Source organism: Cloeon dipterum, chromosome 3 (assembly GCF_949628265.1).
Source record: "Cloeon dipterum chromosome 3, ieCloDipt1.1, whole genome shotgun sequence".
Lineage (NCBI taxonomy): Eukaryota > Metazoa > Arthropoda > Insecta > Ephemeroptera > Baetidae > Cloeon > Cloeon dipterum.
In genome coordinates this window covers 20,868,931-20,895,593 of record NC_088788.1, presented here as the reverse complement: position 1 = coordinate 20,895,593, position 26,663 = coordinate 20,868,931, and the positions used below count along the sequence as shown (strand labels likewise).

The 26,663-nt window shown below is 43.2% G+C and overlaps 1 protein-coding gene across 1 annotated transcript; it reads right to left on the bottom strand.

Moving 5' to 3' along the window:
* Window positions 1–38: 38 nt before the first annotated feature.
* wdb (widerborst) lies at window positions 39–26,487 on the bottom strand. The gene is made up of 9 exons (XM_065482621.1): window positions 25,762–26,487; window positions 6,773–6,969; window positions 6,612–6,713; window positions 6,329–6,421; window positions 6,140–6,270; window positions 4,997–5,270; window positions 4,625–4,744; window positions 4,340–4,569; window positions 39–3,527 (listed from the first exon to the last, which is right to left on the bottom strand). Exons 1-9 carry the CDS (start codon window positions 25,904–25,906, stop codon window positions 3,410–3,412), a joined length of 1,410 nt encoding a protein of 469 aa, XP_065338693.1. The 5' UTR covers window positions 25,907–26,487; the 3' UTR covers window positions 39–3,409.
* Window positions 26,488–26,663: the final 176 nt, after the last annotated feature.

Below are 26,663 nucleotides of genomic sequence, written 5' to 3'. Positions count from 1 at the left end.
GGCAGATTGTGGGAGCCAAAAATAAAAACAAAATGGAGTTCACTTATATTTTTATTATTTTTATACACATTAAAATTATCAGTAAACAAAAAACTATTTTTTATTCAAAAAACCAACAAACTAAATTACGAATTGCTTCAGTTAGTAAATTCTCATTTTTCATCCATTTGGCGTACGTACATTTGTCGACACAAGCAAACAAATAAATGAGTTTCAACCCTAAAAGATAACAAGTAGTGAAGTAATAAGTAAGTACAGAAAAAGGAGCTCAGCGTTTTACTTTGTTTGCCTTGTGTGTGTTGTTTTGTGAGTGAGTGAATTCACCGAATAACATTTACATCTTTGTAATAATAATCCGTGTGTGTTATGTGTGTGTTGTGTATATTAATACAGAACCAAAGTGTCGCGCTCGAGAAAATAGTACAATATATAATCGTTACGTTACCGGATTTTTCGTCAACCAACGATGAGAGCAAAAGAGGCAGCATTCAGTTCCTAAGGCAATAACGCGTCGTTTAATACACAAGAATCGGTTTTCTGTCTCCCGGGCCGGGCATAATAATTATAATTACACATCTCATTTTTGTGACTGTTTACGTGTTTCTGTGGGGGCGGCAAATTTCAAACGGGTAATCCTCTCGTTAACACATACTCCGCACAACAAATAAGCTATTTAACGGGAAACTGAATTATACTCCTGGCGACTGCAGAAGGAAAGATAATTATTCGTCATCCGTGGGGACGAACACAGAGGACGTTGGCACTCTTTTTTACTCTTTTCAACAAAAATGTTTTCTTTTAAAAATGTCAGAGCAGCAGCAGCACTCACGAAGCACTTTTCGTTGAGTCTTTCGGCGCCCCCGCTTTTCCGCGAGGCGCACACTTCTTGCTGAGGGCCAACGTGCCTCTTCAAAGCGCAATAAATTACACGTATTCCAAAACGAAGGAGGAGAAAACAGGCGGATTCGTACTTTCGTTCTTTCTTTCTCTCTCGTTCACCTAAATGTATGCATTTTTAATTTATGTATGCGCGCGCGTGTGTGTTAAGAATTATAATCGTAAACGAACAATAATACAAACGAGTACACAATTGGCAAGCATTATCGTAACTTTTCTGTTGAACAATCATTTTGAACTTGTTGGACGAAAGATCAGCACTAAGATTACATAATAACTCTTTTTTTCTTTCTGGGGCGTGTGTGTGTTGTGTGAGTGTCTGTGTGTGGGAGTCAGCCATAATTGTACGGATACTTTTGCAACACTCAAACCGCGCTTTTTCGATTTATACTACTTTTGACACACAGAGATATAACTCGCTCAACTCAAAATGTTTGATCACAAGAGAGCCTCATCGTAAATATTTACTTCGCTTCAAAACAACAGGTTAAAATCAGTAAAAAGTGCTATATTCCCCCTTCCCTGATGCGTTTTATCAAAATCCTAAAAATTCCACGCACACTTTGTTTGATTTTCCGTAAAAAGAGATGATCGGTGTGCCAGTCGACGGTTTTGAAAATTATAATCTTGTGTTTGGCGGCAAGAAAAGTTTGAGAAAAATCAGAACAAGCGACATACTCGTATTAGCGTATCCAACACAGAAAAATTGGCCCAATCCGCCTCAGTGCCAGGCCCAAGCAAGCGAAAACGGAAAAACAAAAGCGCAGTTGATGAAAAAACAAAGATTGTTACTGAGCCCTCACTAAGAAGACTTCTCCCAGATGCTCGATTTTTGCTTCGCAGAGGCGACTTGGTTGGAAATGGATTTTATGTGATGCAATGAGCGGTAAAGAGTGAACAAGCACGCAGGCAGACAGATTTTTACTCTTTGGATACATAAAAAACAACCTCCGTTGAAAAGCGAAAAAATGTGATGCCGAAAAATACAGTATTCGCTTTGCTCACTTATCATTATAAGAATCTAACTTTTAGATACAAAAAAACTCCTCTCTGCTTAGAAAAAGTGGTTACACGTGAGGAATTTTCTCTTTTTCTAGGAGGACAAAATAGAAGAAAACCGTTTTCTGGAGTCTTATTAAATTATCAGCTGTGTATGCCCTTTTTAGCAATAAAAACGCTACCATGTATTGGAAGAAAAACTGAAATGCCGGCTGAGGAAAAAGGAAACGCTAATATTTATTACAGAATGACTCATGCAGTTAGTCTTGATGCAAAATTATTATTAAATTACGGCTCACTACGTTTGTTTCTCTTTGTCACATGCCTTTCGAGAACTGTTTCCCTGTCTGGACACGCTACTGAATGGGCAGCAAAAATAGAGCGACCGAATTGATCTGTCTGTGTTGTGGTTCTTTCAAGACGACAAAAACGTAATTACGCTCGCACGGAATTAGCGAGGACACGGGGGGGGGGGGGAATCATAATTATATAAACACAGATGATTGCAATTTGCGTGGTTGGTGCATTTTTTCTTTCTTAAAAGAATCTGCGATTAGTAGCTCTTTTCGTTCTGACAGATGCTGCTGATGATGATAATAATAATTTGAGCTACACCATTTACCAAGTACATATTTTCTTGTATTTTAGTTATTTATATTGCATCACATTATATTTAAAACAGAAACACTTTTCTTTTACGGACAATGACGGAAGGGGATTTCGCGCCTTTTGGTTTTTTTGGGTTTTTCTCTTCTTGGAAGAAAAATAACTTTGCAACCCCTGGCTGTGGCACCGCGGAACGCTACCGCCGCCTCAATTCTCCTCCCCCACTCTGTCCCTCCGAGGTTGATATGGCAAAAGTATAGCGATTATTACGTTTTAGTCAACTGATCGGGGGGCGCGTGCGTCTCGAGGCGGCGGCTCGCCCGGTGCGAGGTAAAAATGAACTTCACTGGCTTACAGCGTTTCCTTATTCGCGGTTAATGGCTTCAACAAGTACTTTTTCTTCTTTTTATATAAATAGTTGTCCCAACAGAAAGCGGCAAAGAGGACATTTTCCCACATTTTTTAACTCGTCTAACTGTTAATTAGTTTTCTTCTTTTCTGTGTAACAACTTGCTGAGAAAAGCACGGCCTAATCTAAATTGTAAGGTTTCTTTTAATCCACGGTGAGTCTATTAGTGATATTTTCCTTTCTTTCCTTTTCCGTTAAAGAGTAGCTCCTTCACCTTCCTCGTGTCTGCAGTGTGGAGTGGGGGGGGGGGGGCAGGGCAAGATAAATCATAATTTAGGACATCATCGTTTGGCAGTCTCTCTCTCGGTCACACATCCAAGGTCCGTATGCTTGCGTTCAAATGTCACACTCGCCGAGGCGGCCGCTGGCCGTGGCCGCCGCTGCCGGGGCCACCGTTGAGGCCAGCAGCGGTGGCGGCGGCTCGACGCAGGCGGTGGCGCCCGACTTGCTGCAGCTGGCGGAGGCGGCGGCGCGCGACGGATGCGGCGGCGCTGACTATCACTTGCCGGCGGCTGCTTTCGAGTCTCCAGGTTCTTTCACTTTGTTATTGTGGTTTATCTCTATCTCGGACAGCTTCTTCCACAGCTCGTCTCGCTCCTTCTCTCGCTTCTTCTCCCTGCACATAGAAAAACGATATGTTAATTTTTTAGCAATAGTGTCACTTGGACACTGTATTGCACAGTTAAAAGATAAAAATAATATTGAGCAGAAATATTTATTTTATTTTTAACTAGAAATTTGATACTTGTTTTGGAAATAGAACGATTAAATTTTACAAACAAGTGCGCTGCGCAATTAGAGAATTTTGTATGTTACTGGGAACACACTGGATGCCATGATAATGCCTTAGCTGAAAGTGACCTTATAAAAACGTTTTCACTTCTAACAATGCTGCTATGATGCATCAAGGAAGCAAATAACGTCATTCAAATGTTGTCTGCATAATTGATACTATGATAGATATCTTCGTTTTCGATTATCTAGATCTCATGTGATAGAGGAAAAAGAAAATTCACAAAGACTCAAACTGGGATCTAAATCAAGAGCAATATTTAGCAAGTTTCCAATCAAAGAGTCAGTCACGCAACGGTCCAAATTAAATTCACGATTTAAACAAAGAACATTTCTTTATGGAACTTTATTATCCCCTCGTTGACGTATTCTGACCTTGGTTTAAAGAACATTATTTTTTTGCTTGGACATTTTAACATATTCCCTGTACGGCAATTTTCAGCGTAACTGAGAATATTGTATGGCACTCCCGGCACTCCAAACAAACGTTTCAGTCGTTTAAATATTCTTGACACGCGCGCTAGCTTATAGGTGTGTCGACATAAATTTCAGCTATGCAGGATGTTTAGATTCTGCGGCTATCCAGCGCACAAAGTCAAAACAGTAAAACGCAGGCAATGATTGAGCAAAACTTACTTTTGTCTCTCCGTCTTGTATGACGCTGTCAACTCGTCAAACAATTTGCTGTTCATCTCCATGAAGGTTTTGAGCACATTGTACACGAGGGCCACTATGGTCTGGTTCCAGTGCTCCTTACTGATTCGATATAACGCTGGGAACATGATTGGCATAATCACATGGTTGTTCTCCTCTATTAAAGACATGATGTATTCGTTATTCCAGAAGTAGAGTGCTCTCTCGGCGACCTGCGGCAGAAAAGTGGTCAGCGAACGGTATGGAAACATTCAGGAGGGTGCTCACCTGGAAGTGGGGGCTGGAGACGCATCTTGAAATTTGCCGGAACATTGGATCTTGAATTTTAACAAACTGCGATGGTTCGATGACATCGAGAATCTCTTCTACTTCTCCTAAAAACATGACCTGTGGACAGAACAAAGGTTTTAAAGAAATGATATTAAGTGGTACCCATTTTATTGATGCGAAACAGTTAAGACTTTTTTGCAAGTGGAAGGTTGGACAACAAAGCTTTGCTTATTTTGCTTGCTATTATCAAAACAAAATTAAAATTTTCGACCAATTAATTGCATTAAGTTACACTAATTATTAGCTCAGTCTTTGAAGTTGACTTTTAACCACTCTTTTAAAATAAATTGCAATATACTGGACACATACTTCCTTCTGGCTGCAGGTCTTTGGCCAATACTTCAAGAGGCCCCGGCATACGGGCTCGGTGAGGGTAGCGTCCTTCTCAAGGAACTGCACCACGCAGTAGGCCAGCTGCGCGTGGTACAGCGAGAGGCACTTGACCTTGTGCAGTGGCAGTAGCACCTTGACCAAGAACTGCTTGTGCTCTGTCTTCAGGGGCAGCGCAAAGCCGTTGATGATGCTGCCCAGTATCTCCAGCAGCTCGCCCACTCCATTGAAGTGTTCTGTTTCGTATATAAACCTGCGAAATTCATCAGTCCAGTCAGTTTGATGAAGTTATCATTTCTATTCTTGAGAAAATTGATCACATCTGAAGAACCAAGGATTTTTTTATTTTAAAAATATTTGCTAAAATTTCAGTTACAAGTATGCATCAAAAATGAAAAATTTAATTTAATGCAAGAGGCTATTTAATGATAAATCTCTAATCTCACGCTAGCTGAGTCAATCTCCAGATTTTTTATTTCCTGTTTTCAAGTAGCATATTTATGAAGAAAAAAATTTGAGGTAGCAGCTTGCTTGTGAAACTTCAATTTAAGCTATCAGACACAACCACCTTCACATAAAGCTGTTTGATAATCTATATGGTTGTAAATTCTTTGGCCATTTCAGGCTCAAGTTCTGAGCAGTCGATTGAGGAATGTTATCAGTGTCACTCATTGATAAAAACTCTGGTCAATTATGATAGCAGAATCAGGCGTGACAGCAAATAATGAAGGAGGAATTGGAGCCGCTTCAGGGCCCACCGCTGGAAAAAGAATCAAGCGAAAAGCAGCGTTTCCAATATTATGACAGCTCAGAGAATAAATTTCCATAGACTAGATCGAAAGAGGTATTGCTGCAATGCAGGAATTTCCAAAAGTGATGAATTTCTGAAAATGCGATGAAATAGGCCGGCGTTTCAGATCGCACGCTAGCATCAAATTTATGTATATTTTATTCTGGTCGGCGCTGCGCAGGAAATCTTATTTTGGAGCAGCGGGGATGCCATAAAAAGCAGTCTGTGTGCATTTGTGTGCCAGAGTAGCACTTAATGGCCCGTAATGCAGCCCTGGCGTAAAAGCCGGCTGCCTTTTTTACTGCAAATAGTAGCAGAGCGTGTGTATGTACCTGAGAAAGATGTTGTTGATCTGTTTGCGGATGAAGGCGCGCAAACCGAGGAACTTGCCATAGATGCGGTGCAGCACCGTCTTTAAAAAGTCGCGTTCTCGAGGATCTTCGCTGTCAAACAGGTCTAGCAACTAAGAGAGAAAGAGAGCGAGAATCAGCCGACAGTGCAAAAATAAAAAGATTGCTTACCTGTAAAACAAATTTTTGGTCTATGACTCGTTTGCCGATCGCTGGTTGGAAGTCTGAGGACTCCAAAAACCGCAAAAAGAATTCGTACACCAGCTGAAAGCAAGAACAAACAATCAAAATTAACTAAGAAGAAATCATTTATTTACTTCTCATATACTGGGAATTTTAGAACACACTGAAAGTGCTAAAGAGTAAAAAGGAATTTTTCAGCTTTTTGTTTAAGTTCAACATTGATTAGAGGTTCCTTAGTTCATTCATTAATAAACTGAAGGCTGGGGCTCACCTGCAGGTGTGGCCACGATGCCTCCAGCGTGGGATCGTCCTCCTCGGGATCAAAGTCCGGATTCTCACTGGGTGGCAATGTGCGGAACAAGTTGGCCGAGATCTGTTGGAGAAAGGGAAAGAAAGATCAGCTGACTGATCGCCATAGCAGCGAGAACTGACCATTTTAATAATCTCAGGGTATACAGGCTCGGTGAGAACACCTCGACCTGCGGTAATGTAGTCAACAAGGTCGTTGAGGGAGGCGCGCTTGATTTCCTTGCCCTTGAGGTCGGCCACCGGGTCCATAAAGTCAAAGCCAATGCAGCACTGCCGCAGCTTGCGGATGAACAGCTCCTCCTGCTCCATAGACGGCACATCTGCAACACACGACCAACATCAAACTTGATAAACGCACACTGCATTGAGCACATGCTGAAGTTGAAGACATAATTCCTATAATTTCTATATTTCCCCAGGTTCTAAAGAAAATTTTATTTAGTGTAGCTTTACGGAGGGAAAACGGGAAAAGCAAAGAGATATATGCCTATATCAATGACTTTAAAGTAATCTTCCTTGTATACATATCAGAGATCGACATACCCTTTAATTTACGAAGGCCAAAAAATACGACAGTATTTCCTTAAAGATTCCTCAAATGAATATGAAAAATGATAACGCTACCCTTCTGATTGTAACAGTGTCGAGCAATGTGTCCAGTGACCCTTCCAAAAGGTTTGATTAGCCTTGCCCATTCATGCGCAAACAACATCCTTGGTATGAGCAGGATGCGCTTACTGAGGGTGCGCATACAAAATTTCAAACCAATAATTAAAAGACACAGTTTTGAGTCATTAATTTACTCTTCTCAGCGAGCATTAATTCCGATCAAATTAATTGTATGTTGCTATCAATCGTTGCTCTTGTGGTTCAATTTCAATAGGGCAAAAAGGGACAAGCACTCGAGAGCATGAATAATGCCGTATACACATTTTAATTGCGCTTTCCGCGCGGCGAATTTTATCGCTGCATGTTTACCAGACTCAAACACTGTGTATCGGAGAGAGTGTAGGCAAAATAACTGAAAATTACAATATTCAGAAAAGGTCAAAGTGCCTCGGCAGCAAATAACGACGACGCCATTTTGCAGCCACTGCAAGCAGACAATGACTCTTTTTATAACGGGCGAGGACCGTTCAATTGTTTGAATATTAACCAGAGACGGGCGAAGGCCGAAATCTATTTCTTTCAGCATTGGAATCAGTAGTGTTGGTCAAACGGTTTCAGTTATTGAGATTTTTATGAAGCAAGGTCGGTCGAGACAAAAGACTGATCAAAGAGAAATCATACGGTTTGACATAAATTTAAGCATTTTGTATTAGCACTAACATTTCACGTCTCTTTTAGTGGTGAGAAATTAATTAACAACGTTGTAATTTGAGGCCAAATCCAAAACTGGCGGCTGATAGTGAGGCAGCTGCAACGCATTTCCAAAAGCTCAATGAAAAGGTGAACGACCCCTGAGCGACTGTTAGGGAGGTCGTGGCCCCCTAGGCGTCAGGGTGGCTCGGCCTCGGGGACCTGAACTTTCACCTTTGGTGGGCAGCGGGCGGGAGAGCGAGTGCATGTGTGTGAGCCGCCACCGAGTGCGTTACATATGGGGCTGTGGGCGAACGGGCTCAGTTACTCGAGCGTAATGACGTCATGCGGGCCCAGTTGCCATAACAACCAGCCACTAGTGTACCTACTACACTGCTGGCTGCTGCTGCTGCTGTTTCTCTGGCCTCTAGCTCGTTCCCAGCGCTGAGCTGCTTTATCTAATTTCTCGCGCGCGCCGCCTCTGAGGCGAGCACGAAAAAACGATGCGTTTTGTAATTAATTTTTCCCTTTCTCGTCTGCACCTTTGCACCGCCGCTGGACAGCCCGGCGATCGACCGATCACGCGGCCTCATTTGCACCATTGATTTTCTGTCTCGTGCCCTTACTCGTTTTCGCCGGCCGAACTGTTGCTGCCGTTCGATAATACTTCCTGATGCGTTTCTGATTATGAATTCAGTGGGCCACAGGCAAATGTGGCGAAATTCCGACCAGCCCACCCGCAAACCAACAGCCACGCCAATACCTCCAGACCAGCAGGCATAATCTCCAACTTTTTCACCCCTTTCCTGCTTTCTTCCCTGTGGTCGCCTTGACAGATTTACTTTGCGAAAGTTGCGCCAGGCAACCCCCGTGCCAGTCGGAGAAAGTGCTTCGTCAGCAGGCGGTGCGAATAAGAAGAAAAAGTGAGCAATAAAAGTCCGTCTGTTTATCTGCCTTTCTCGTCGTTCTCTTTCGTCGGGCCAGTCAGCAGCGGTCATACGTACACACACACACAAAACGCGCGCTGCAGCTCGAGAAAGGAAAATATCGGGCTCGCTGGAGATGTAAAGCAAACAGGCAAGCGAGGCGTGTCCCGCCGATAAGAATTTCGCCAGTGCAGATATCATCTCTTGACTCGCGAGAGCACATAAGAGAGATAATGCCGGCCGAGGAGGCTTTTCTCAAAGCCAAAGCCAAAAGGCGAAGAACACAACCAATCGATCCTCCCTTTGCAGTGACGAATGACACCGATTCCAGTTCCAACCCGAGTCTCGTCTCAAGAAAATAGAGAAGAAAAAGAAACAAAGCAGTACTCGGAACTTCAATTCAAAACCTAATGCTAATACTTATTAATTATTTAGTGCGGCACGTGACAACGCCGTTACAATTTATTGTTTCGATTGGTTATGCAATTCCTGCTTGTCACTTTTGCCACTGTTCATGTAACTTAATTTTAATTCTGACCTATGTAATGTACATGAACAAATAAACAGAGATACTGCTAGTCGTAGGAGCCACCAGGTTAAATGGTCAGCCTTCACTTCAGGAAAAATTGCGGTGTGGAGCCCCCGCATCAAAATCTCGAGCTAGAAACCTAGGATTCGACATCTTAAATAACGTGTTGCATTTTACTGCATTTTTTCAAGAAACGAAGAAATTTAATCCTCATGGCCTGGGACTTGCCAATTTTTCAATGTGCAAAAATGTAGCACTACCTTTTCAGCGTTAACAAAACAGCCAAAAAACATTTTTTTTTCCAGCATATTTTTGTTTTTGATACTAAAAATATTGGAGCCTCGGGTAAAATAGTGGGTTTTATTGGGTTTTTTAGCCTGGTTAAACCCGATAAAAACCGGGTGGGGAAAATTCGGAACCCTGTGCATTTTCGAGCAATTCAATGAATCCAGCAGATTCAAAGGGCCAACACGTTTAGAGTGATTACTCATCATTCTGATTTGCAACTAGTCATACCGTCAGCCAGGGTTGATCGTCGGCCAGCTCGCGAGCTTCGTGGAAATATCAACTTTCTGGTCTCTGGCCATAAAAAGCTTGGCCGGCTGTGATTAAAAGTCTCTAGGCGTTTTGCCTTTTCTCTTGTTTGGCAGTGGCGCTCCTTGTGTGGAAATTACGTAAGGTAATTTGGACGGCTGCCCATCGAACGCGCGCGCGCGCGTACCTACCCATGTTACACGCGAAAATGTTAGCTGTTTGTTTCTACATATGCAGTGCAAGTTAATGATGATAATGTTGATGGATGCGTGCTGCTGGAGAGGCTGACAATTAGTTTTAGTTTGCATTTGCGGCGCTGCTGACACGACAGAAACACGCGGGCCCAAACGCTTTTTGCTAATGGATAATGGTCGACAGTCATGCGAGTGTACAAAAAATATGGCAAATCCGGGTTTGGATTAATTCAATGCCCAAGTATGTCATAGCACATAGTCCAGATTTTGAGAGATAAAGCTGTCGGGTCTATTTGGTACTGCTGTTTTTTTTTTACTTTTTACAGCCATCAAGCACCACCATCTTCGCGACAACAGACCCTACTGACTACCCTTGCTCCAAAGATATTAAATAAAGGCTGTCAAACATAATCAAAAGTTCAAGTTCTCAAAGCTAAAGTTAAAGCTTCAAAAATTAATTTTTAAGTAATTTAATAGCAGTTCTCTGACATTTCTGGGGAATCAACTATGGTGCCAACTAAACAGGCACGCAGCCTTCGCTCTGAAGGCTGTGGGTGCTCTCTCGAGAACGCTCCAGCTTGGCTCTAAATCGCACCCTGGACAGACTGACCGAGGGAAGAGCGGTGTTCGAGGTGGCATTTGGACGTCCGTCCGGCAGCGGATCGGATCGATCAGCTGACACGGTGGATCGGCCGGGCCCGAAATAAAACGAGGCGGTCAGTCAGGCTGTGAGCTGCTGCTAATTGAGATTCCAAACGGACTCCATCCACTTTAAAGTGGCGTGCGCGCAGCCATGGCGATTCGATTCAGCGGCATTCCAGAAATACACCCGCTTCAAGTGGGTGGCCGAGCGTGCGAGGGGAGCCGGTCGGTAATTAATAAATCAGCTTGCCTCGCGCCCCGTGCAGCAAGCCAGCCAGCGCAATCGATCCGTTTGTCGGCCCAATTTATTGGGCTAATTAATCACTGTACGCCTAATAATTATTGCTGGCAACGCCACCACTGATTAAATTGTCGCGAAATTCATCGCGGCGCTAATTATCAATTCGCTGCCACCGCCACTAACAACGCCGTGAAAAACGGCTCGTTAACACGCCACGACAAATATCAAGTGAGATTTCGGCCCTTTTATACTCGGCCATAGAGATAAAATTGCTTCATGTCACCTCCATTTTTCCTCCTTGTTAACGCAAGAAATGCCCGTGTCCTTATTGGAACTGAATCGCGTCCTTTGTTTCTATTTAGCCGCTGCTTGTTTACACGAAATGACTTGTCTAATTAACGTCTTTCTTCTCGGACACTCAATCAAAGCAAAGCTGTATCATTGATGAATGGCAAGTGGCCCTTCAGTGGGCCGGGTCCCTGTGCGGCCTGGTGCGCCCATGTTATCCGTTCGCGGTGTTATTGGGACCCGGGTTTCAGCATTCGTGCCAGTGCAGTGCGCGCCCTTCCCGGTCCTTGGACAGGGATAAAAAGAGCAAAAAAAAGAATATAATATATTCTCCACCAAGGAGCATCGAAAATTTTTTTTTTAGTTCTCGGTTCTCTTTCTCACTCTATCTCAAAAAAGAGGTTTATTGTGAAATTGAGTCATTTCCACTCGACAGCGACGCAATCCATGCCCGCATTCAGTAAAAATAATGCGACAAACTGGCGTAGTAGACGGCTTTTAGCCAGCTTAAATTTCTGTCGCCCTCATTTCATTCGCCAGATAAAACTATTTCATGTTAGTTCATCACAAATATTTTAATACAAGAAACTAATAATAATCACTACTAATAAACTGTGTGAAAAAACCGTAGAACGTTCAATTAAAAATTAACTCCTCATTTTATTTTAATGTGAATATTACAAGAGAGCAGTTACCTTTTTATGAGTGATCTAGAATGAAATGGTCGAGCTTGATTTCATAATATATTTTCATACTAAAAATGATTCAAAAAGAAAGTTTTTCAAAGGCAGTAGACTTCGTCTGAAATCGCGCACCCTACGGAATGAACATCGTCTACCGACTATTTTTTCCAATAGCAAACGCTCTGCGCCAAATCTCTAAAGCATTCAGATTTTGTACCATTTTATTAGCGTTAAAGCTGATTTTCAGGCGCCGAGGAGTGGTTTTGAATGGGGAGGCGTGCAGATAGAAATGAATGGACCGCGAGAATGCGGTTGGCCGACGTCACAGTACGCCGTGCGTCCATCCGTCCCTGGTTCAGGCGTGTGGGCCGCCGCCGTCCACTTTGTGCCATGTTTACACGCATTCCTCCTCCACTTTTTCATAATTGACGCGATGCCGGCTTGACTAATCCGACTGACGCTCCTTTCTTCAGATGCGTCGCTTAGCCGTGCGATTTTGCAGCACGGCCTTGGAGCAATTTCCTGCTTTGCCGTTTCTGAATTTGCAATCGCACGCCTGGCTCCAGCCCGCAGCCCGTCTTCAGCCCGTGAGGCAAACCGTGCAGTAGCGAAGAAAATAATTTTGGAAGGGATATCTCAACGAACAGCTTATTTGCTACTAACTGACTGATAATGTTAACATCATTTTTACGTTTGAAAATGGTTTTCGCGATTTAAAGTTTGTTTTACACAACCAACAGGAGCACTAAACTTTAAAGTGTTAAGAGTTTGACAGGTTCTGACTTAAACCAGATAAAAAATTGTTATCAGCCATTGACAATCGTTTGAAGAAAAGAATTGCAACTGCGTCGAATGGTGTCAATCTCATATTCAAAATACAATTTGCTAAAATTCGCAAGATAGCCATAGCCTTTCGCCGCTGCTCTTCAACGACCAATGACGTCATTAGCTCTCCACCCGAATTTGCATTTCGAGCCTCTCCAGAACGGAAAGACGTCCTTCCGCGAAGCGCGTTGGCTTTTCCGCGGAAATTCAGTCCGAGTCAAAATGGCTGTCTGCTCTCTTGCTCGACTTGTTGGGTTTCCACAGGTGAGTTTGCCCAGCGAAGCCAATGCAAATCAAACACTGTGCATACGTGAGTGTGTGTGTGTGTGTGTGAGTGTGTTGTATCGCACAATGCTTCTTGGTACCAAGCAAGAAAGGGAGCATCCAGCTGCGCTTCTTACGCCAGCTAACTAACTAACAATGAGCAACGGCATGCGGGGAATATGGATTGAGCGGCAGGCCGGCCGATTGTGACCCTTTGTGCACGCTCACAAGCGCCCAAATTATATGCAAATCGAGACCAAGTGGACGATACTAACTGGGGAATATCTTTATAAATGGCTGTTTTTATTGCGGAATGATCAATCATCGATGAAATATGCGGCCATCGTAAAAATCGACTTACTGAGACTTTATTGATAATTTGAGATAATCACTAAGCGTTGAGTGTTTGTCTTTGCCTGGTTTGCTGTTGAGCAATCTTCAATTTTGCTTTTCATATTACTGTTTATTGCTCATGTTAGCTATTTAAATGCATTTTTTAAATGAAATTCATGAACAATGGCAAAAACTGACAAGCAGCATCTAAATAAACGCACAAAACCAAAAATTGATTCGGCGCATATTATTTGAAATAATAATAATGTTGAAATCTGATTGCTTATATTGAGTATTAAAATTTACACATATATTTGGCTTCAGACTTAATTCTTGACGGTTAAATTGGCAAAATTTTCCACAGTCTGGTGTTTTGAGAATTAAAAAAGTTTTTAAGCTCTTAAAGTAGATTATGACGACAAAGAGATAAAAGTGAGATTATTATTTAAACCCCAGCCCTTGTGATAATCAAACAGAATTAACTGGGAAGAGTGGGAGGACCCTATAATTTGGCTCGTTAAGTAATGCTGCATTATTTCGCGGTGAGAGCCGTTTCCTTGCCGTCATCGAGCGGGCTGCAGTTGGATAAAAAGTCTCCTTTCACGGCCAATTACGATCAATAAGCGCAGCAATGAGCGGCGTCTTATTTCCCAGCGGCCGAGCCGCGTCAATCAATATCAAGCGTCAATCAGGCAGCTGTAAAATGAAATCAGAAGCCGTAGAGCGGCCAGCCAGCACCAGCATTAAGAGCCGATTATCACACGCGCCCAATATCGGTTCTCTTTTCGTTTTCGGCATACGTGCAGCGGCGGCGGCGGCGGCGGTGGCGGCTGGCGAATTTGCATTTGTGTGCGTGTATGGCTTCGTCGCTGGGCGCGTAAAAAACAATCCCTTCACGTGCGCTGATCAATGGCGTCCTCGCGCAACGTGTGTCCAGGCACGCACCCACTAATGCCAACTGTTAGCGCGTTCTAACATAGGTATCCTGCAGTCCTCTTAGCCTCTTGCACATGAATTTCAAATTAGAGGCAATACTGATATAAAAACATGAAAAACAAGACAATGAAAAAGCTATAAAAGACCGTGCATGTAAAAACTTGATTTCAGTTCTATTAACATTTCCCTGCAGATTAAAAATGACTGGTTTAGTGATACATCAAAATAATATGGGTAGATGAGAACAGGAGATTGTCATTTTCAATGAAAATTTGTATCTTACAAGATATTCATGAGCTATATTTGTTGTCCTGTAGATGAAACAGATAAACAAAAATCAAGTCATCTTAAATATTACTGTTTTACATATTACTTTTGCTTTGATTTTTGGTCCTTAAACCAAATCCTTTGCAGCTGTATTCAGGTGAATTTGCCAGCAAGGAATTGGGGAAATTAATATAAGTGCGTTTCTTTGGGCAACTCTTGATTTCATTCATGTGAACGACGTCCAATAAATCGACATCTTATATAGTTCCACTTTACGATCGAAAAGTTCTAGAAACCAAGAAAAACTCGTCTACTGCTGGCCTCGACTCGAATATAATAAGAAAATGCTTCTGCAGCGGGCGATAAGTGAGCTGCGCCTTTGCCGGAGACTAATTTCCCCGTGAGCCATTAGCATATCATTCGCGAGATTAAAAAGCGGTCCGTGCAGCGTCTGCAGCGCAGAGTTTTGATTCACGAGAGCCGCTTCTCTCGCCTCGCTCCAACTTGAGCGTGAATTTTTCATCAAGCCGTCGTGCAGCCCAGCCACCCACCCACCGAGGGAGGAACCAACCAACCCCCCTGGAGCCACCCTTTCTCTCCCGCTGGCCGCTGTGGTGACTTCGCGCGTGGTGCTGGGTGTGCAGTGCACTTGACACCCTCTCCTCGTTACGTGGCTGCCGCTCGCAATTAAAATTTGCCAGCGTTGCTGGCTGTTGGCTGTTGCACTCGGTGTGTGCGTGTTGCATCCCCTGCGAGGATTTGCCGTTTAATTAGCCGTACAGCTACCACATCAAGCAGAAAATTACACACATATATAATTATTCGACTTCATCATCGTGTTGTGCTAGTGTCACAATCTTGGCTGCAAAATACTGGATTTTACTAGTTACCATAACTAAAAAAAAAAAATAAAAAATGACGAAGTAATGAGCCCATTTAGATAGCGAATTGAAAAGAATTTTTCGATAGATTCTTTGAGGGGATTAGAGGAAAATTTGCTTAGTTCTGCCAGACAACATTTAACAATATCTTCCGTCTCCTTGGACCTGACAGGGTATGGATAGGAAAGTTGCTTGTAACCAGTCCTGAGTTATATGATATGCAATGAGGATGCGAAAATCTTTGCATCAAACAACATGTGACTCATTACCATCTGTGTAAGTCGAGTTCAGTTTCAGACTCTTTGAAAGCGAGTCGGGTTTCCCTGTGTGAACACTACTGACAGGCAGACGCTCTTTTCATCCGACAAGAGAGTCCAGTCGGCACCGCTGCTCTTGTGCGATGTGCACTACCTACACCACTAGAATCTTCTCAGAAATGCATAGCAGAAAGAGTAAAGCTGAAATTTACATCAAGTGCACAAGCAAGACACGCACAATCGAGTTCTTTCAAGTAGCCGCAGCATCCAATGTAACGGCTGACGGGATGTTAATGGCTATATATATATATATATAATTTTTTTATGCAGTAAGAAAAGGGTTATCACTATTACTGCAAGCCTCACATGATTGTGGGATTTTGCACTTTACACGACTTTGCAGCAATATCTATACAGTTAGAAAAATGGATTAATTAGGTCAAGTTACTAAATTTTTAATTAAAACTTTATTCAACGACAATCATCATAGGGAAAATTACTGACAATGATGCTTGGTGTGGGGTACACCAACAGAAATCCTGAATTTGAAGCTTTTTTTCAAACGAGTAATGAAACCACGAGATTATTAGCTCAAGCCTGCTCCAATTCCAAACTCTATACGCTTGAGGCGGCTTTCCAAAGAGCCGTTCAGATGTGAATCGGCGCATTGAATACGGTGCAAGAGAGCAAAGGCGGATAACGACGCGCGTTGTTGGTTCCGACGCTCATCGGCATAATAATTACAAGTGGCGGTACAACACGAGAGAGCGGGCGAGCAAACTTTTGTGTGCAAATAAGAAGAGCTAGGTGGGTGTCGGCGCGCGTAAAACAACACAACAACAATCGCAGCGGCGGCGGCGGCGGCAACAACAATAATGAATGATGCGCGCCCTTCGCAGCGAGAGCGTGTGCTGGCGGTTTGGCGAGTTTGCTGCCTGCCTGCCTGCCTTCCCTCTGCTCCACTGGCACAAGCAAGGAGGCCCGCGTGCCGGATCAATACCAGCGGCTGCGATGGTGTCGAGAGCCCAAGTGAGTAAGAGAGAGCGAGCTTGACTCGTCGGCAGCCAGATTGGCCACAAGTTGAAGACAAAGAAGCCAGCCAGCCAGCCTCCCTTCCTTTGCATAATGTACGCACCCCTGAGCTCACTCAGCGTACGCAGCACTTTTCAGGTTAGCCGTCCACACACAGAGAATTCGTGATTAGTGTGCTCACTGGCTGCGTGCGAACCGATTCACTTATTCAGCCTCGAAGCGGGAAATTTGCATCGGCAGCGTTTTTGCGTTTTGGAATCATCCTTAACCAGCATGTTATTCAACACCGAGCACAAGTTAAATAAAAAGTCTCTTCCATTTAGCTCCTAGCGGAGCATTTTAACTCGTTCAAAGGCATGAAATGCTTATTTATGTTGAAGAACAGTGCATTCAAATTGCTCGACTAAAACACAGTTTAATCAGAATCTTACACAATAAGTCCTCTGACCACTCTGTTATGTTCGTGGTTTGTTTTCAAGAAGACAAGAAAATAAAGAATTTGTAACATAATCATTTAAAAATATTTGCTGCAGACATTGATACCTTAAGCTCCGGGACAAAAAAAAAGTATTTTGACGTGATTTTGATGGGTGAATTTATTTTATTATTATTATTATTAAGTCATACTCTTCACAAACTAACAGGTTATTTCCATTTTTCCAATGTGCTTAAGTTACGCATAGTCAATTCAGTTCGCCAAAATGTTAAAAACGCTTCAATTCGCTATTGACATTCCTTTCAAATAGAAACAGCTCAGGACCGATTGGTAGCACTTATAATATCGTTTGTGTGTGAATCACACTAATACAGATTAGAAGCGCTTAGTCTTTCCTTTAAACACCATTCTGACAGCTTCTTCATAAACAGCAAAGTTTTCTGCGAGTAAAAAATCATATTCTTGTTATTTCGGTGTGGCATTTGGCGAGAAACACTACGCAGCGTGGCGATATCCACTTTCAAGCTGCCGTGGAGCATGACTTTTCAAGCCAAGTACCGAGTAGGTTCTCGGCTTAATTATGCACTCGACCAGAGTGGAATTAGCCAATTCTGGCAACGTAATTCCCAGCAGCAGCAGCTTGTCTTATCTGGCTCGAGTTTAATCAATCGCCGTGTTGCTGCTAAATGCACTTATCCACTAAAAGCTTTCATCGTTTGAAGATAAACGTGCGGGCCTCCTAGAAATTTCGCATCTTTTTATTGCCAGGGTTTTTATTTACAATAATCTAACTCAGTTTTTCGTTAGGAATTGAATTGTGCTTACTCAACAAAGTCAAACGAATCAAAAGGCAGCAAAAGCGAATTAATTACTTAACTCTCGGAGCGGAACTGTTATGTTCTCCAGGTCCAAAAACTAGGACCTTGTAATTAAGCAATAAATTTACAGGTTCGAAACTGTCACAAGTTTTTACAAAGACTAGAGTCTCTTTTATAGAGCATAGGACCCTCTGTAGGCAGACCTAGATGTCTTGCTTTGCAAATGTGATAAATGGAATCCACAACAATTGATGTTGATATCGCACATTTGATAAAAAAAATTATATAACAGCGTTATTTTACAATCAAACTTCCATTGACTTCCGATTGGGATAAGAGAATTTATTACAGACACAAAAGAATTAACGTTCGATTCCTACTACAGAAAACTCAGAGTCTCAATCAATGACAATAAGTTACTTGACACATCTATCTAGTTTAGAACAGCTTGGTATTTTCTAACACAATGATAAGCGCTGTTTTGCTTCCTGATATTAATTAAGCTTGAGGAACACCAAATTATTCGTACTGTCTTTGGTCTTTGCAATAACGAAGGCATGAAAAACATGACCAATTTCTGGGAATGGGTTTAAGTGATCAGATTTAATGTTAATTGACACGATTTCACAAGAAAAATGCTTTCCACTTTGCAATTATTGCACTTTTAGTCCACTCGCAAGGCCAGGTGTCAGATTTCTTCCTGCCACCGAGCGAGTTATTATTCATGACGGCGTATCAAAGCGAGCTGCGGGCTCTCTTTTTCTACCTCCTTTTAGCCCTTCTTTCTTTCTCTCTTTCTAATTTCATTCATTCTTGCCTCTTTTCTTCCGCAGAGGGCGCAGCTCTGAGCAGCAGCTCCGTTCGTTCGGTTCTTTCGATGGGGGAAAAATTGAAAGGATCGATCCGTTGCACGTTTCGCCCCTGCAATATGTATGTAGGAAGAAGGACGTCACGACACACAGCATAGAGGTGGATACACCGCGGCGGGCGAGCAGGACAAGTGCAGTAATTGCGTCGGATGCTGTCGGGACTTCGCGATTGAAACAGGGAATGCCCAAAACGCGGATATGACGGAAGAGAAAACGGGAAGGATGAAAGGGAAATCACAAGACAACTGGTATCCGATTTCGCAATTTTAATAAGTTGAGCAAATTCAAAATTTGCACGTACCAAGAAAATAACGTTTCACGATTTTTGGCACATATCCGATTTTTCCTGTCGATTACTTTAAAATAAAATTAAATGGTTGATATGTTCTTCAAAATCGACATATTATTAAATAAATATCATGTTTATGATTGTAGAAATCAGCAGAAGTACGTTTGACAAAGTGGAATTTCGCTTCCGAACTTATGCATAACAAATTTATATTTTAAATACAAGTCAGTTCTCACTCATTATTGCTCTTAATTTTGGTATTGAAAACATACCTTTAGTTTCAACTTCAAGTAGTCTCTTTCAATAAGTGACATGATTGGATCAAGTTATTTACAAAAAGGCATAGAATAAATAGTTGTCAAGCAGCCTGGTTCGTAAATTAAAGCTGCAGCGTTCTCTCAAGTTTTTAAATGATGAATTGTAGAATATTTGAAAATATCGGACTTGTCTGGCTTTTAGAAACAAATGCATATTTTTCGGGGCACATAAGCATAATATATGAATGTGTGTGCAGATGCATTGAGAAATCAATGGTAATAGTACTTTCGTTTTCACGTGTACAGCAGTTTCGACTTCAACATTGCTTGTTTAGCGGGCGGATTCGATTCAACAAAGCAATTACTTGGCCAGCAACCCTTGGCCACTTGAATCGACCGGCGGCAAACAAATAATGCGCACAAACTCGCCTGTGCAGCTGTGAGATAGAACAATGCAAAGAGCAACTACGGTGCACACCTGCGCCATGTGCTGCAAAAGATTATTGACGAGCCTCGATTAATTTTCATGTGTCGAGACTCGCGGCCTCAGCCAATTAGCAGCTTCCTTCTTCCTCGATTGTCGCCGTCGCTGTTGCTCGACTCAGAGGCCACCGGTTACGATTTGCAACCACTTTGCGGTTTACACCAAACTTGACATGGATTTAAACATTCAAACCAAATTGCCAAGCACGAAATTTGTACAATCAGATTTCTAACTATTCATGTTTTTTGTTGCCTAAGTTTGTACTTTTCACGTATTTTAATATTAACGACGACTTAGTAAGAAACTGTTACATATTGCTAATCTAACTTTTGAACTTTTCCCGCACGGAGTGGGAGAGTGCGTAAGGAAGCATGCGTGAGGCATTAATAAAGTAAGTAAGGAGTGAGTGAACAAGCAAAGTGCCTGCGTTTGATTGCTACTCCTGTACCTACAATCAGATACAGTTACAATTACGAAATATTGGAACTACAAGTACAACTACAACTTACCAATTAGTGCTAGGTAACATTTTATTAAGTGGCGACGAGGATAAGTGAATATAAGCGTGTTATTTGCTAGATGAGCGCGATTGTGACTCGCAGCAAGTCTAAAGAAGGCCCACAAGAATCGGGAAAGTGCAAGAACAACAGAAAGAAGAAAAAAGCGGCGATGGAAACAGCGACGACACCTCTGTAATTGCAGCAATTCAAGAAACACAACAGGTACCAAACATGGCGCATGCATTGAAGCCAAAAATACAACCCTTTGACCCTCAGGGGCCGTTGTCGTTCGAGGAGCATTGTGACCGCTGGCTAATATATTTTGAGGACGCAAATGTTACTGATGCGACGAAACAACGCAACCAGTACTTGAATTATCAAGACGACAAAATGTACGGGGTCATTAGTACCCTGTGCCTGCCGAAGAAGGTGCGTGAAACATCATTACAAGAAATTTGGGATAAAATGGAGGTATTCTTTCAGCAAGTCGAGCCGTCCAGCCTGGTATATCAGGATAAATTCAACAGCCGTGTGCAGAAGGAAAACGAATCGGCATCTGAATTCCTGGCGGACCTTCAGAAAATAGCAAGCAAGTGCAAGTACACGAATGCCAAAGAACAAATTCGTTCCAGACTTATTTCTGGTATGCGGTCTGAGAAGCTCAAGGAGATTCTTCTAGCCGAAAAGGAAGAGAAATTGACCTTGGAATATGTAACACAGAAATTACTCGCTCATGAACGTGCAGAAGCGGCAACAAAAGCGCTAAGCATGCCAAGTGAAGCAGAGCAAGCAGCAGCAGCACTACACCGTTTGCGAATAACACCGAAACAGAAATTATTCCCCCAGAAAGTCAAGCAGCAGCAAGAGATGCAGCGACAAGTTACAAATACGCCTACAAGAGTGCAGCAAACAAACTCTACATTCCAGATACAATGCTACTGCTGTGGTAAACCAGGTCATAAATTCCACCAATGCCAAGTCAGACAGATTGCGTATTGCAAGAATTGCCAAACAAAAGGGTCTCACTTTACGAGAGCTTGCAAAAAGAAGGTTTCCCAAGCCAATTTTGTTGAAGTCGTCCAAGATGCTGAGGACGAAGATGCAGAAGACGATGAGGCGGTGCAGCAAGAAGAAGCAGTGGTGAATTACCTACTAAAATTACAGTACAATGCAAAAGGGAAACAGAAGGCGTTACACCTAGACATACCATGGAATGGGAAAAAGCTAAGAATGGAAGTTGACACAGGGGCGACGTTCTCCCTAATTGGTTACAGTACATGGCTCCAGTATAAAAGTAGCAGTACAAAATTACGTCCTTCAACAATCAGAATGCGGCCATGGGGTCAAGAAGAAGATGTTGAAGCAGCCGGAGTCGTCGAAATACAAGTCTGGGTGAAAAATGATCCTAGACCAAAGGAGCTGCAGTTGCTCGTAATGAAGCAAAATGGTCCATCCCTTATTGGCAGGAATTGGTTCCAGAAATTAGGGATTTCAATGGTGCTGCCTAAATTAAGTCACAAGAAACAAGAGGAAGAGAAAGAAGAAAAAGCAGAAGCAAGTGAAAGTGAGAATCAAGTGCAGAATACAGTGCCTACAATATACAAGTTGCAACAAGTGCCAGCAGAGTATGCCAAGTATGAAGAAGTTTTCGCCCCTGGACTTGGTCGATTCAAAGGAAAGCCTATACACATCACAATGAAACCTGACGCACAACCGAAAGAGCATTCTGCGCGGCCAGTGCCGTACGCGCTGCTCGAGAAAACTGATAGAGCCCTGAGCACACTCGAAAAGAATGGAGTGATTGAAAAGGTGCTTTCATCTGATTGGGCACACCCTATAGTAATAGTGGACAAGGGAGAGGAAGTGAGAATCTGCGCTGACTTAAGTTTGTCCCTAAATCCACAGGCTCAGAGGGCGGATTTCCCTCTTCCAAAAGCCGACGACCTTCGTACGAGAGTAAAACCAGGCTATCACATATCAAGATTTGACTTGAAAGACGCATATTTGCAGTTTGAGCTTGATGAGGAGTCGTCGATGCTGATTGTAATCAACACTCACCGCGGGCGTTTCCGGTTCCGGCGACTACCTCCAGGTTTGTGTACAGCTCCAGCAATTTTTCAAAAATGCATTGAGGAATTATTCCAAGATATTAAAGGAGTGTTTGTGTACTTTGACGACCTTTTCCTCTATGCACCAACAAAAGAGGAATTAGTAGTCACTACAAAGAAAGTTTTGGAGAAGTTGAAGACAAAAGGATTAAAACTCAAGTTAAGCAAATGTCATTTTGATGTTCCAGAAGTGGAGTTCCTTGGGTTCCTCTTCACCAAAACTGGCATACAGCCTACGTCAGAGAAGATCAGAGCTTTGATGGAGATGCGATACCCTGAGACAAAGGAAGAATTGCAAGCGTACTTGGGGTATATTAACTACTACAGCAAATTTTTTCCCAGAAAAGCTGAGATATTTCATCCACTTTACAGGCTGTTAAAAAAAGGGGTTGCTTTCAACTTTAATGCTGAGTGCCGCAAAGCGGTGGACACCGCGAAGGCAGTGATGAGCAAGAAACCCTGCTTAACATTTTATTAGAAACCACTTAAGAGTATTGATGTATTTTTGTTTTTGATTGAAGCAATTGGGGAAAAGAAGCGAGCTGTTGCCAGAAATTGATTAGCGACGCAGCAGGGGAACTTTTTACCCTCTAAAACGGGGCGTATTAACTTGTCAGCGCTTATCTTGACGAATTACACGAAATCTATGAATTTTTGATCGCACAGCGACAGAGGCGGCGGCACACATATGTGTAATCGATTGCGTGCTGGGTGCTGGGGAGATAAAACTGTGCATCCCCGTGTTTGTAAATCAATTACGAATAAAAAAAACTCTCTGATTCATTCTACGAACAAAAGAAGTCATACCGACTGCCAGTTTAATTAAGCCGCCAGCCGAATGCCTTTGACACATCAGAGCGTCTGGTTGTCACAATCAGCTGCTCTTGTAGATCAAACAAAAATGGTCGGGGAAATTTAGCCAATGCGCTTTGTCATGTTCATCTATTCGATTAAACAATGCCATTTATACCAACAGATGCTGGATTGCGTGAGGAAATTACTGGATTTCATTGGTTCAGGTGACTCGGACTTGGGTAATTTCAAATTATTTTCATTTGGTGTTGAGCGTTGTACGATATTTTTGAACAGCTTTTAAAAACATCTCGATAAGCTTGAAAGAAACACTGCTATCTAATAACATTCTCAAAATTGAAAAATAACCAAACGATTTGTTGCTTTGACACGATAAATTCATTATTTCATAAATGGGCGTTTTTTGGGCTTCAGCAGATTCGGCTTGGCTCAGGGTTAATATTACATTTTCTATGTGTCTGAAACTGGACTTAAGAGCACCGTTTGTTGGCCAACAAATAGCTCGACAATAATTGGAAGCAGCAGCTCTCGCGGTCCGAATTAGCAGAGCGGCCTTGCGGACTGGTTCCAACGTTCATGGAGCCGTCCTGTCCGACGGACGAGGGCGATGGCGTCCGTGTTGCGTCAGCCTCCACTGCGGCGCATTTGAAGCCAGCCAGCACTAGCTTTCTGTCTGTTTACGTGCGAGTGCGATTAGCATCGTAAACATAATGATGACAGGCGAGAGCCGCGTGCCAAACTAAGAACCGTATTGATCGCTTCGACATTCAGCAACTTCACTTCGCTTCACTTGGCCCCGAATTTGGACGCACACACGTGATTCGAAACTCGGGCTTTGGCAGAAAAGGAAGGTCGTCGCGAGAAAATCAGCTGCGACTATTTAACGCTCCCTTGTCAATGCTGGTGATGTAAGAAGAAGGGTTATTTTTAAAGTTCCGCCCTCGTCAGCCTCAATCACCGGCCGGCGTTGTCTGCGCAGGCCGCGGCTCCCGTTCCCTGCTCTTTTGTTTCCTTTTCAAGACTAGGTACTAAATCATGCAGCACTAAAGGAGTCAAGGAATTGAACAGGCTTATTTAAACACTCTTCGCTGAGATTTCTTTTGACTTTATAACAGGTATACTTATCAATTTACAAATTTAACTTCTTAGGAGGCAACGTACACAATTTTTTAGCTTGTGCATATTTGGGCTCGTTAAGTGCCTACTGTTATCTAATTTGAACCCTGCACGGAATGCTGATTTCCACTAGAGCGGCTGACATGATTATTGGAAATATGGGCACTTGGAATTCAATATTGACCTTTATCAAAATCCATGCCGAAATTTTTTTATCTCTATTTTCTTTATCACGATGAAATGGAGGCAGTGGCGATCAAGTGCAACATCAATATTCTAATCGCAAACGATTTGCGCGCATTTACCAATGAACTGTATCTGGCGAGCTGAGAGCTGACCCTCCCTCCCACTGGGAACCTGGGAGGGAACATTCCTGACAGTCCACGCACTAACAATGCTCTTTAAGCCCAGTATGCGTCAGAACCAAAGACAAATAAAGTTAAAGCGAGCAAAACGAATGATTTTTTTGCACCAACACGTTGTATATTTTACATATCTCTCGAGACTGCTTCATTATTAGTTTACCGGTTACTTTGAAACTGCAGGGTTTCATACATCAGAGAACAGTCGCAACAGGGAAAAAACTTCCAATGAAAAAAGCAACATCTATTTATTACGAAGTCTTCAGTTAATCAAATTCCAGCACCGATTTGCAATCGCGTCTGCAAGTTGATTTCTCTGACAAAAGACTAAATATAATAGAGTAATACATAATAATAATTGCATTTAATGTAGCTGTGGCTAGAGACAGGGTGCATCCGGCGGCCAAGGTCAAAGGACGTGCACATAGTGAGTGTGCTCCACATTCGGTCGTGGACCAATGTGGGCGTAGCTGAACTACTGCCAGCCAGCCTCGCGGGGGATCGATTGGGCTTCAAAAGTGTGTGTGCGTGCAGCAGTGCGTCGGGCGCCGAAATTTTCGCCGATTCGCACAGTACATACATAATCAATATATGCAAGGGTAGCCTCTCTGAAGAGGAAGAGATTAGGGGTAATAACCCATGCTATGTAATTAACTTTATACAAGGAGAAACGTGTATCTACATATAACATACTACTGTTTTTGTCGAAAGCAGCCTAATCGACCATGAAATTCTTCTACGGTTGGGTTATATATATTATAATTCATTAGTTTTTTGTCTGAGACAATTACCCTGGCACCTCTAGGGTGACAAACCTCAAATTGTGATCCATTTCGTTGGGATGTCGCCTACCTCCCTGACCTTACATTACGGGGGGGGGGGGGGGTTTGAGGGACCGGATCTTCGAAGTTAGAATACTAGTGACTTACCTTTCAGCAGGGGCAGCTGCTGCAGCTCGACGTCGCCAGAGTTTCGATAGCGCGAAGAACCTTGCGACTTCTTTTGCTTTTTCTTGAGGGAGCGCTTTGCGAACGGGTCTATCCGGTCGACGAACGCCGTCGTCGTCGACGACATGATGACTGTTGTTGCTAGTGCACGTTCGGCTCTCGTTGGCGTTCAAACACTCGTCGATTCTGCTACTTTTGCTGCTGCTCGGCCGAAATCACGCAGCATGGCACACTGTACTAACACAATCGGCCGGTGTCTCCGTCGGACGCACAAGGGGACGCGGACGACGTCGGGGGGGCCGCCTGCATTCGCAGCGGCGCTGCACTCGAGCGTGCCGACGCGGGTCGGCCGACTCTCCGGCTCGGCTGGCGGATTCGGCGGCGATGTGAGCTCAGCTGCTCAAAGACATGGCGGCTGGCCGACTGTATTGTGAGTGGTCGTCGTCGCTGCTCTGGCTAGCACGGCTCGCGCGGAATGGGGCGCGGTGACGCGACTCAACGCATTTTCGGCCCGCACCACGCGCGCAACGGCTCGCTTCCCGCCGCACTCGGATCGCACCTCTCTATTTACTTGCAGCACGAATTGCACCGACTCGCGGAAATACTAACCTTGCGGCTCAAAATAGGACCACAGATCGCTAGTCCGTGCCACAAATCTCGCGAGATGCGACGAGAAACAAGACACTCGCGGCTGCTTCACCTAACGCACCACTAGGAACCGCCTCTGCACGAGAAACAAGGGTCACCTGACCGATCACGTGGTAGAAGAAATCAATTGTTGCTTTCGCTGCCAACGTCACAAAATACCTATGAATTAGTTTCTAGCTTCTAAAGATCACTTTAAACTGTGCCTTGGCTCAGATGAAATTTTCATTGCAACTGAA